This window comes from Loxodonta africana, chromosome 1, assembly GCF_030014295.1.
Source record: "Loxodonta africana isolate mLoxAfr1 chromosome 1, mLoxAfr1.hap2, whole genome shotgun sequence".
Taxonomy (NCBI): domain Eukaryota; kingdom Metazoa; phylum Chordata; class Mammalia; order Proboscidea; family Elephantidae; genus Loxodonta; species Loxodonta africana.
In genome coordinates, this window is record NC_087342.1 from 46,958,799 (window position 1) to 46,971,693 (window position 12,895).

General features: G+C 44.1%; 1 protein-coding gene across 1 annotated transcript in view; it reads left to right on the forward strand.

Moving 5' to 3' along the window:
• The window catches only part of LY86 (lymphocyte antigen 86), an 82,596-nt gene that overhangs the window by 45,395 nt on the left and 24,306 nt on the right, over positions 1–12,895 (forward strand). The window contains exon 3 of the mRNA XM_064280175.1: positions 1,346–1,474. Coding sequence (XP_064136245.1) covers positions 1,346–1,474 — 129 coding nt within the window. The remainder of the gene's footprint in view (positions 1–1,345; positions 1,475–12,895) is intronic.

Genomic DNA, 12,895 nt, shown 5'->3' on the forward strand with positions numbered 1-12,895 from the left:
GTCTAGCAGCAGCTTGAGAAAGAGATAGCTGTGGGCTGAGGGCTGTGGGGATCATGGTCTTGGGGAACATCTAGCTCAATTGCTATAATATAGTTTATAAAGAAAATGCTCTACATTCTACTTTGGTAAGTAGTGTCTAGGGTCTTACAAGCTTGTGAATAGCCATCTAAGATACTCCACTGGTCTCACCCCATTAGGAGCAAGGGAGAATGATGCAAACTAAAGACACAAGGGAAAGATTAGTCCAAAGGACTAATGGACTACAACTACCACAGCCTCCACCAGACTGAGTCCAGTACAACTAGATGGTACCCGGCTACCACCACTGACCGCTCGGACAGGGATCACAATAGAGGGTTCTAGACAGAGCTGGAGAAAAATGTAGAACAAAATTCTAACCCACAGAAAAGACCAGGCTTACTGACCTGACAGAGACTGGAGAAACCCCAAGAGTATGGCTCCCAGACACTCTTTTAGCTCAATAATGAAGTCACTCCTGAGGTTCACCTTTCAGCCAAAGATTAGACAGGCCTGTAAAACAAAACGAGACTAAAGGGGCACACCAGCCCTGGGGCAAGGACTAGAAGGCAGGAGGGGACAAGAAAGCTGGTAAAAGAGAACCCAAGATTGATAACGGAGAGTGCTGACATGTTGTGGGGTTGGTAACCAATGTTACAAAACAATATGTATACTAATTACTTAATGAGATGCTAGTTTGTTCCGTAAATCTTCATCTGAAATACAATTTAAAAAAGAGAAAGAAAGAAATTGCAACCCGAAAAAGAAGCTTTCAGAAGGCATATTAAAAAAAAAGAGAGAGAAAAGAGGAATGGAAGGAGGAATGGGGGGTTGTGATTAAAGGGAGGAGCTGAGAAAAAAGCAGAGAGAATTGGAAGGCATGACTGTGGCACACCGTAGCGCTTCCTATTGTAACTACGAGGGAATGTCTGTGTAGCAATAGTAGATGGGTGGGTAGGTTTGATCACATGCCACCCACTATTCTGTGGGACGCGTAGTACTAGGTAGCTGAGAAGCTCTAAAAACCAGACCTTCAGACCTTGCACAGAGGGGCCGTAGCATCAGAGAAGGAGAGTAAGCAGATTAGCCCCCTTGCCTCAGAGAAGCAACAACTGAGAAGGGCCACCCTTCCTACCCAGGGTTTTCATTACGATCCCCTGTCATATCGCCTAAGTGCTGTTACCAAGAAAGGAAGCAAACTTTTCCCACACGGAGCAGACGTCTGAAAATGACAAGTCCTTTGGTTCATCCTGTTATAAACTTCGAATGCCTTTTACATACACACAAAACATACAATCCATTAAAGCTGTTCTTCTCTTTCACTTAGGAGAGGACATCAAAGAGCTGTTTTTTGACATAGCTCTCCTCACAAAAGGATCATCCATTTTGAATTTCTCCTATCCTGTCTGTGAAGGGGATCAACCAAAGTTTTCTTTCTGTGGACGAAGGAAAGGGGGTAAGCTGCCAGTCTTGCTAACTGCCTGCTAAGGCAAAGAGATGAACAAGAGTTTGCCACTGGGGTCAGACACCCAGGTTAGGCCCTGGTTCCACAACTCCCTTTAAAAACAAGGGTAATCTCACTGAATGGCATCTGTGAAACACAAACAATGGTGAGGCCTTTCCCTCAGGACCTACTTTATAGGGGTGAGCCAATGCCCCCAAGGTGCTTTACAGCAGACAGTTGTTACTGCTAGCAGTAGCACCTGATAAAAAGGGGTGGCACTAGAAAACAATGATAGCTTCCAAAATCCCATCGAGACTAAAAGTGTTCATAAGCGTCTTCGCTTCCCAGCATTGCTGCTACAGAGTACCACAAACTGGGTGGCTTAAAATGACAAATTTATTCTTTCACAGTTGCCCAAAATCAGGATGTCATCAGGGCCATGCTGTCTCCAAAAGCTCTAGGGGAAGATCGTTCCTTGTCTTCCAGCTTCTGGCAGCTCCAGGCATACCTTGGCTAGTGGCAGCAACACTCCAATCTCTGCCACCATCACAACACGGCCATCTTCCCTCCGTGTCCACTTGCATCTCTTCTCTTCCATAAGGACACCATTCATAGTGGATTAGGACCCAACCTACTCCAATAGGTGTTAATGCATAAGAACTTCAAAGGCCCTATTTCCAAGCACAGCCACGCCCATAGATCCCGGGCATTAGGACCTCATCAGATCTTTTTGGGTAACGCAATTCAACCCATAACATCAGATTTCTCCTCAGCTATCTCTTCAGTGGCAAGGTCTCCTCAATATGGCAATGGACTCTGGAAAAAAAAAATGTAAGCTTACTGAATGTAAGCTTTTTACTGTGGTCCTGTTTTACTGTGGTCTTGCCTATTTGTGTTACTGGTGAGAGAGACATTAAGTAACTAGACTCAAAGTGCAGAAGCAGAAAACCCCTTGTTTTATGTCTCCTCTCTCCAATTCACTAGCTCCCTCCACCTTGCCATCCGCACCTCCTAAAGAGCACAGGCAACCCTATCCCAGCCTGTCCCCCACCTCTCCAACTTGTCTTCATGCACCGTCTCAACCAAGGCCCTGAGATGCCTGTTTAATTAACTTGGGTCTGTTCTGTGACTGCCCTTTCCCAAGAGAGGTTCTCTTCCAGCTGCTCCCTCCTCCTGCCCAAGGCCTCCTTCCTATTCTCAAAGACCAACAGGGAGAAAACCCCAACCCCATATCCTTAGCCCACATCCCAGAAACACTCCTTTATCTATTTCCCTATTTAAGAAAGCTGGGATTTTAAAGAAAACCCTGGTGGTGTAGTGGTTAAGTGCTATGGCTGCTAACCAAAGGGTCAGCAGTTCGAATCCACCAGGTGCTCCGTGGAAACTATTGGGCTGTTCTACTCTGTCCTATAGGGTCGCTATGAGTCAGAATCGACTTGACGGCACCGGGTTTTTTTGGGATTTGGGATTTTAAACAGTAAAGTTCCTTGTGAAATCATCCAAATATCTTTCCTAAACAAAGGATCGGGTCCCTATGAGTTGGAATCGACTCAACAGCACTGGGTTTACTGGGTAAACAAAGGATATAAAAGAGATTGGAGTCCCCATCCCATATTGGGATATGGACAAAGAAGTCTGTGCCAAAACAGAAAACTTAGGACAGTACAGGCCAGAAGGTGGGAGGGGCTTTCCTGATAGGCACTCTCTGGGCCAGGAAGCAATTGGCCTTGGCTCGCTCTCCCTCCTCACCCTCCTAGGCTCCCCTAAGTGCAGGGCATGTAACTCTATCATAGCACTTGCAATCTTGTACTATAATCACTTGTGCCCTTTTTGTCATTCCCACTGGACCGTGAGCTTCCTCAGGGAGAGGAAGTGTCATCGTCCGCTGTTTATCCCCAGTATTTTGAAATGTGCCTGATACATCAAACCAAACAAAGCTTTATTGTCAAGTTGACTCTGACTCATGGAGACCCCATGTGTTACAGAGTAGAACTGTGCTCCATAGGGTTTTCTTGGCTTTAATCTTTACAAAAGCAGATCACCAGGCCTTTCCTCTGTGGTACTACTGGGTGGGTTCAAATCACCAACCTTTAGATTACTAGCTGAGCACAAACTGTTTGCGCCACCCAGGGACTTTGCTTGATACTTAAGGGGTGCAAAATACAGGCATATATACTGAGTAAAATAGCTGTTACGGTTTGAAGTGTTTCCTCCAAAAGGATAAGCTGAAGTCCTAACCCCTGGAATCTGTGAGCATGGCCTCGTTTGTAAAGATGGTCTTTGAAGATGTAATTGCTCATCACCAGCTCAGGTTCAACTTGTTGGAACGTGGGCAACCTGAGACATTTAATGATTCCTTCCCTGTTTGCCTTGAGGTTATTCTGAGCCTGTTTAAGCATTCCTTATTTTTTTGTACATAATCTGTGTGTATAGCGTACTAACAGTGGAGGTCTTCATGCTGTCCTCATTTCATAGGATGTTTTAGAGGAATTCAAAGCATCTTGAGATGATAAATAGCCACCACTCAAGGGAGACTGACAACTCTGCGGGCTGTCACCTACAGCCAGCTTCCACAGTCCTATCCCGTGCCTTTTGCTTCTCTTTCCAATTTCTCCCCAAAATAAGTGCTCCTGAACTCAAATTTAGAAACAATTACACTTGGAAGTACTCCCAGCTTAGCAAGAAAAAACATTCTCTAGGAGGTTCTTCTATCCCTACTTCTTCTGTTCCCTGGTTCAAGTTTCCCTACCTCCCTCCTGAGCCACAGAAGTGGCTTCTTAACTAGCTTCCCTACCACCATCCACACTGCGGCCAGAATGGTCTTCTCCAAGACAGATCTAATAATGTCACTCCCCTTCCCAAAAGGCTTCAAGAGTTCTCACTTCTATAGGAGAAAGCCTAAACTCTTTAACAACCAAAGTTCATCATAAACTTGACTCTAGCCTACTTCGCCAGCCACATCTTGCCCCACTGCCCAACAGGCACCTTTAGCAAAAGCCTTCTCAAGTTATTTTCCACTTTCTGGCTGTGCCCTGTGTTTTAACACACACAACGTTGTTCAGATCTTCACCTTAATGCCTGTTCCTCATTTGTCTTCCATCGAAACCCAACTCAGGCATCACCTCCTCTCAGAAGCCCACCTCTAAGCCCGGCCAAATGACTTGTTCCCCCTGGGTGCTCCTGCAGCATTATCAGCACCTATGGAGTCCCTAGGTGTGTAAATTATTAACGCACTCCACTGCTAACCAAAAGGTTGGAGGTTTCAGTCCACTCAGAAGTGCTGGAAGAAAGGCCTGGCAATCTACTCCTAACAAGTTAGCCATTAAAAATCCTATGGTGCGCAGTTTTACTCTACACACATGAGGTCGGCACCATGGGTCACAACAAGCTACGTCCGAAAAATCAGCCATTGAAAACCCTGTGGAGCACAGTTCAGCTCTAACACACATGGAGTCACCATGAGTCTGAGTCGACTTGAGGGCAACTGGTACTGGTTTATTCCTGTAGTAGCCCTTACCTCAGCCAGAATTGTATTATGTAGTTAGAGAATGTGTGTGTGTCCCCCATTAGACAGTGAACTTCCTGAAGTGGGGATACTTCTTGCTCATCTCTGTCTCTGCAGACCTGGCAAAGAGCCTAGCAGAGTAAACATGCGGTAAACTCTTATTGAACCAAATTTGCACATTGACACATGGTGGATTGCCTATGAGTAGGCCAGCCTACCTCAAAAGTGACTCTCTAATGACATTTGCACATGGCGGAAAGATACAAAGTATATCATCTCCCAGCAAACAGACCAAAGAAACCAAACCCATTGCCATGAGTCAATTCCAACTCATAGCAAAGCCTGCAGGACACAGTAGAACTGCCCCATAGGGCTTCCAAGCTGTATATCTTTATAGAAGCAGACTGCCACATCTTTTTCCCATGGAGCAGCAATTGGGTTTGAACCACTGACCTTTCAGTTAGCAGCCAAGCACTTAACCACTGTGCCTCCAGGGCTCCTTCAGCAAACAGAAGAAGAGCTGTGAATTATCTTGGTCCTCCAAGTTTAAGAAAACCTGACTACTGTTTCCTCTGTACATAGCTTTGATAGAATTAATAAAACGAACAGATATTTTCCCCCCAACACTGTGAGTTGTCCCACTCAGTTTGGTGGTAGCCCAAAAGACTGGTGTCAGAACACAGAGCAGCCTGCAGCCATTTATTGGCGTCTTTGCTGTGGAGATGGCAGCTCCCCAGGCAGGCTGAGAAGCTGGCACCGGGGAATTGCCCAGAAATTTCATGCAGTATGAAATGATTAGGAAAGTGATCTACAAATGCTGCGTGAACAAATAATTATGTAGATTTTATAAACCAGAGAAATGAAAATCTTAAATTCAGAGGCTTCTTGGGTTATTAATTTTTCTGAATCCACCCACAAATCTACTGCAGGAATGATTCTATTCCAAAGACATGATTGAATAATAGAAAGGCCAGAAGGAAGAAATGACACCGAGCTGAGCTGAAGTCAATCCAAGTCAAGCACAAGCTGCTGTTCACATATTAAGCACGAACCCGAAGCACTCTGGGGCCCGCAGGTCCTTCTCAGCAGAGTGGTGAGAAAACTTGGTTTTCACTGAGGGCGGTGTATGACGGTGTCAGTTACAGCTGGATTGCTCGAATATCATTTCCTCTGCATGCATTCCTCTGCAGCCCGAACCCTGCTTGTCTTCTCCCAGACAGATAAAAACTACAAAACAGCCAGGCTGAGTGAGATTTCCTTCTCCTCTGCTTCCTTCTCAGCTTGCTCTAAGGCATGAGCACCCTGGACGAGGAAACCAGTTGACGCTTTTTGGCATTATCACTTAGAGTGTGATCAGCAATTTGGAGAAACAGCCGATACGTCCAAAAATAGGGGATTGACGAAGTAGAACATTCTCTAGCCAAACAAAGAAAGGCGCAATATGCTGTAATTTTAAATGATGTTGTAGGGGATTATTAACTTATATGGAAAATACACCCATAAGAATATTGTTAAGTGACCCAAAAAAAACATCTTATAAAAGAGTTTCATGACTGGATCCTGTTTTTATTAAAATGTGTATAAGTGAATACACCAAAAAACTCTGGAAAAGTATGTACGTACGTGTTAACAGTAATAGTGGTCACCTTTAAATAGTGGAACTGCAGAACTTTATTTTCATCTTTTTTGAAATTTCTATTGCTTTTATAATAAATTGGCACGGTTACTTTGTTAAAGGTTAGTTGGCCATTGTAGGAAATGATAGGGCCCCTGCTGTTGAGTTGAGTCCAACTCATAGCGACCCTATAGGACAGAGGAGAACTGCCCGTACAGTTTCCAAGGAGCGCCTGGCAGATTCTGACTGCTGAACGTTCGGTTCGCAGCTGTAGCATTTAACCACTACGCCACCAGGGTTTCCGTAGGAAATGGCAGAATGGATGAATTCTCTTCCTCTATAGAGGAAATTGAAGATGTTTTTTATAGAGAATCATAGCCTATTAATGATATTTTGAGTGAAACAGAAGGTTCTGAATCAAAGAGCAATGCAGACTGTCAAGGGGCATCTAATTCAGTATTCTTTCACTTCACCGGAGACGTGAGTTCACTGAGAAGAAGCTGAAATAAGCCATTGTTTTATTTTCTACTTTTGTTAAGTCCTTTCCTTGTACCATCAGAGCATTTAGATTCAATTGCATCACTGGATCTAGATGCTTTCAGACTGGTTCCATCAGCTCGATATTAATTTTTAAGACTCAGCTGGGATTAAATTGAATGACTTTAATGACCACATCTACTTACTAACCCTGACTGTAGTATTCAAGTTACGAATGGTCATGCGGGTAGAACCCCCATGAGTTGGATAACTTCAGTCTTGTCCATAATCACCAACCATGCCCTTAACCCAGTGACTCTTAATCTTGGTCGCACATTAGTTCCACCAGTGCTGTCCAATATGGCACCTGCAAGCCACACGTGTCTACTGAGCACTTGAAATGTGGCCATTTTGCACTGAGATGTAATCTAAGTGTAAAATACACACTGGATCTCAAAGACTCAAAAAAAAAAAAAGAAAACTAAACCCACTGCCATGGAGTCAATTCTGACTCATAGTGACCCTATAAGACAGAGTAGAACTGCCCCATAGAGTTTCCAAAGAGTGCCTGGTGGATTTAAACTGCCAACCTTTTGGTTAGCAGCCACAGCACTTAACCACTATGCCACCAAGGTTTCCCTCACTTAGTAGGGAAAAAAGAATGTAAAAATACCTCTGTAATGATTATATTGATTATATGTTGAAATGATAATATTTTGAATGTATTGGTTCCAATGAAATCATAATTATTTTACTTAAGTATTAATTATGTATCAATAACAAATAAAATATATTATTGACATATTAGAGTTAATTTTACCTTTTTAAATGTCACCACTAAAAAACGTGAAATTGTTCATATCATACTCATACTTCTCTTAGCACTGCATTGGAATCTCCTTTTAACATTTTGAAAATCTCATCACCCAAGCCACACCCCAGACCGGTCATATCAGAATCTCTGGGGGTCAGACCAAGCCAGGTGATTGTGACTTGCAGCCAGAGTTGAGGACCATTCCCTTAGCCTCAGGCAGAAACTTCAGGTTTTTAACTAGCATTACCATAATGCTAAAGCATTAAAAAAAAAAAAAGCATACCTGGCATTATTCCAAGTATGTTACAAGTATTAACTCACTTACTGCTGGCATCAACCTTATGAAGTATAGAAACTATTGTTATTAGATTACTTTAGCAGATGACAAAATAGAGCCCCAGGGAGGGTAAGTAACTTATCCAAGGTCACAGAGCCAGTGGACCAAGGGCTGAGTTTCTATCCAGGTAATTTGGCTCCAGAGACTTGCTTCAAATCCCCCGCTACACAGCCTCTGTGAACTTGAAGAAAACTCTACTACAGAAGAAATATAACTCATTCCAGCCCTCCACTAGGACTGGAAAAATAATGTAAAAGTGATAGCCAAATTACAGGATGCCAAAAGCTTATCTTTGGGCAAAATCAGCCGTAACTATAAGGCAATGGTTCTCTAAGTGTGGCCCCTGGACCAGCAACATCAGCATCACCGGAGAAATTATTAAAAATGCAAATGTCCCCACCTCAGATCTACTGAATAAGAAACTCTGAGGTTGGGTTTAGCAATCTGTATTTTAACAAGCCCTCTAGCTCACGAGTCAGCAAACTTAATCTGGAAAAGGATGGATAGTAAATATTTTAGGTTTTGTGGGTAATATGGTCTCTGTTACAACTATTCAACTCTGCTACTGCAGTGTGAAATTGGTTATAGACAATATGGAAACCAATAGGCATGTCTGTGTCTCAATAAAACTTTATTTATGGACACTGAAATTTGAAATTCATGTAATTTTTGTGTGTCATGAAATATTGTTCTTTGATTTTTTTTTCCCCCACCATTTAAAAATGTAAAAATAATACTTGGCAGGTAAAATTTGGCCCACAAGCTGTAGTTTGCCAACCTGTGTTCTAGGTGATTCTGACACACACTACAGTTGGAGAACCACTGCTCTAAGGGAAGAGTTCAGGGTTCTTAAGTAGAATTGTGGAGCACAGGTTCCCTCTGTCTGTCACTATGGTGAGTGTTAACCCAAGGTTCCGGATAAATTCAGATCTAGGTCACTTAAGAAAATGTAACAGAGCTCTGGTGGAGCAGTGGTTAAGAGCTATGGCTGCTGTCATGGATTAAATTGTGTCCCCACAAAATATATGTCGACTTGGTTAGGCCATGATTTCCAGTATTGTGTGGTTGTCCTCCATTTTGTGAGGGTAATTTTATATTAAAGAGGATTACGGAGTGATTGTAACATCTCTGATTTCCTGAGGTATGCCCTGCACCACCTTTTATTATACAAGAGATAGAAGGAAAGGGAAATGAGCAGAGAGGGGGACCTCATACCACCAAGAAAACAGTGCCGGAAGAAGAGCATAGCCGTTGGACCCGGGATTCCTATGCGGAGAAGCTCCTAGTCCGGGGGAGATTGATGACAAGGACCTTCCTCCAGAGCCAACAGAAAGAGAAAGCCTTCCCCTGGAGCTGATGCCCTGAATTTGGACCTCTAGCCTACTTTTTTTTTTTTACTAGACTGTGAGAAAATAAATTTCTCTTGGTTAAACCCACCCATTGTGGTATTTCTGTTATAGCAGCACTAGATAACTAAGACAGAATTTGGTACCAGGAGTCAGATGCTGCTCTAACAGGTACCTAAAATGTGGAAAAGGTTTTGAAACTGTGAATGATTAGAGGACTCAGAAGGGAATGAAGAGAGCTATTACACTGGAATTGGTGCAGATGGTGAAAAACAGCAGCAGAACCAGGAGACCAGCTTCAGACAGCACTGGAGCCGACCCATGGAGCGAGAGCTGAATACCTTGGCAAAGGAGGCTTCCTGACACAGTGGGGTGCCTCCCAGCACTTATTGGTGGAGCTAGGCTTGCCAACCCACAGAGCAAGAGAACTGAGTGCCCTCTGGATGAAATTTACTGGCAGAGTGGGGTGCCTCCAGGCACTTATCAGTGGAGCTACAGAGCTTTGGAACACTTGCCCCAGCAGGGCAGATGCAAGCTCAAAGCCCAAGGGGCCAAGATGCCAAGGAACCAGGAAGCAGAAGCTGAAGAGACAAGGAACACAGGAAGCTGAGCTACCTCAGTCTCAAAAGGTATGACCATGACCTCTGGGGTTTCAAAGGGTGAAGCCATGGCCTCTGGTGTTTCTAAGGGTGGAGTCACCACTTAGATGGACTAGGAGAATGGTGGGACTAAAGCCAAGGGAGCAGAGTTGCCATCCCAGTGAGACTGGAGGACAGACCTGAAGCCCAGGGCTTAGGGGCTTCCACTAAGCACCTGGCAAGTATGGCCAATACCTAGAGTCTGGAGGGCAGGGCAGTTGTGTGAATTGTCTCAGAGAACAGAGGGTTATTTTCAAAGCACTGAGGGCTAATGAAATGTGTTTGGCTGACTTGCTCGGTGCCTGTTATGACTTCTTTCCCTGCAATTTCTCCCATTTGTAATGGAAATGTCTAGCTTGTGCCTGTTCTGCCACTATACTTTGAAAGCAGATAACTTGTATTCTAGAGTTCACATATAAAGGATTTTTGGATTTCAGACTTGGAGTTGATTTAAGACTTTTGCTATGATGAGATGAATGTGTCTTACATGTAGCGAGGACATGAATTTTTGGGGCCAAAGGGTGGAGGGTCATGGATTGAATTATGTCCCCCAAAAATGTGTCAACTTGGTTAGGCCATGATTCACACTATTGTGTGACTGTCCTACATTTTGTGATGGTAATTTTATGTTAAAGAGAATTAGGGTGGGATTGTAACACCCTTACTAAGGTCACATCTCTGATCCCTGGGGAGTGGCCTGCACCACCTTTTATTTATACAAGAGATAAAAGGAAAAGGACGTAAGCAGAGAGGGGGACCTCATACCACCAAGAAAGCAGTGCCAGGAGAAGAGCGTATCCTTTGGACCCAGAGTTCCTCCACGGAGAAGCTCCTAGTCCACTGGAAGACTGACGACAAGGACCTTCCTCCAGAGCCAACGGAAAGAGAAGGGCTTCCCTTGGAGCTGAAGTCCTGAATTTGGACTTCCAGCCTACTAGACTGTGAGAAAATAAATTTTTCTTTGTTAAAACCACCTACTTGTGGTATTTCTGTTATAGCAGCAGTAGATAACTAAGACAGTTGCTAACCAAAAGGTCCAAAGTTTGAATCTACCAGCTGCTCCTTGGAAACCCTGGGGGCAGTTCTACTCTGTCCAGTAGGGTCACTATGAGTTGAAATCGACTTGATGGCAGTGGGTTTGGGTTTTTTGGTTTTACTTCAACTATGCTGTGTGAGTACCAAAAAGTTAGATTTGGGGCAAAGACGACTTAAACCATGATGAGAGAGGCAGCTACTAGGGAGAAAAGGGCATCTTTATGGAAAAGCCAGAGAGCAGGGCTGAGGGTCTCCTCTACTCCGCATTTACAAGCTGTGATAGTTGTTAACTCATCTGTACAATGGAGGTAACCGTAACTCTTCATTGAGTAGTAACCAGTTTCCATCAAATCAACTCTGACTCATGGCAAGTAGAACTCTGCTCCACAGGCTTTTCAATGGGTGATTTTTCAGAAGGAGGTCACCAGGCCTTTCTTTTGAGGTGCCTCTGGTTGGACTTGAACCTCCAACCTTCCCGTTAGCAGCCAAGCATGTTAACTATCTGCACCACTCAGGGACTCCCCTCATTGGATAGCAGTGAGGATTAAAGAGGATGTGTTTTACACTGGGCATGTTAAAAGCATCCCATAAGTGGTGGCAAGAATGAGTCTCTCTTGGCTTCCTCTCCCATCAGAAGGATGCTGCACCCAGGGCTGGAGAAGCCAAAGGGGTGGCTTTATAAACTGCAGGTAGGGCCTCCCATATAGCCAAACCAGGGAGGGGCCAGCTTAACACCGCTCCCACTTGTCAGGATCCCAGGTTCACCTGACGATGAGGGAGCACAGCCCGAGGAAGTTTCTGTTGTTGCTTTGTTTCTTTTTTCTCACCTCAGTCTAAGGTCAGTCCCTAAAGTTCTCATTTTCTGCACCTGGACTGACTTCCTCCCAGGATGAGGGGCAGCCCAACTTCTATCACAGGTGTGGTGTGTCTCCATGGCTCCAATAAGACTATAACACAATAGCCTGGAACGGGGATTTTTCCCAGAGTCTGGGCTTCGCAGCACTAACCAGCACCACCAATGAGACGCCCAAACCCTGTCTAGCTTAGAATTGAGCCAGGCACACCCCAGTCGTTTCTGATTTATCAAGAGTGCAACAAGTCTTGATGACCATTCTCAATGGGCTCACTCTGTTAGCAAGTTTCCTAGACTATCCCATCTCAGGAAGATGAGCGTGAAAAGATAAGTTAAAGACAGCCAAAAACTGATTATAGTGCCCACTGCTGAACATGAAACTGAAGTGTCAATCAGAGGAGTAGAAACAAGTCCCTCCACTACATGCTCCATCCAGATAAAAACTGGGGAGAAATCTTCAAAGCTGGCTTGTGTTTCAGCTATCTAGAATATATCATACAGGGCTATATAGAAATAAGATTCTCACCTGGAAATGGGTAAAGAGATTGGGTAAAGACCCAGACTAAGGCTACAAAAAAATTGAATGAACACATGATTTTCACTCTTGAGGACATGAGATGCATCAGCTGCCAAACCGCGTTCTGGCCCAGGTAGTTTCGCCCAGGAGAAGTGGCACTGAGTTCTCAGAGCTGAGCATGCAATGGGTAGTCAAACATAACTTGTTTTTGTTTGGTAGATTGACTTATGTATATCGATTGTACCCAACCTATGGCCAAAACCAATTGATATTAACGTAAAGATTTGGGGGATGTC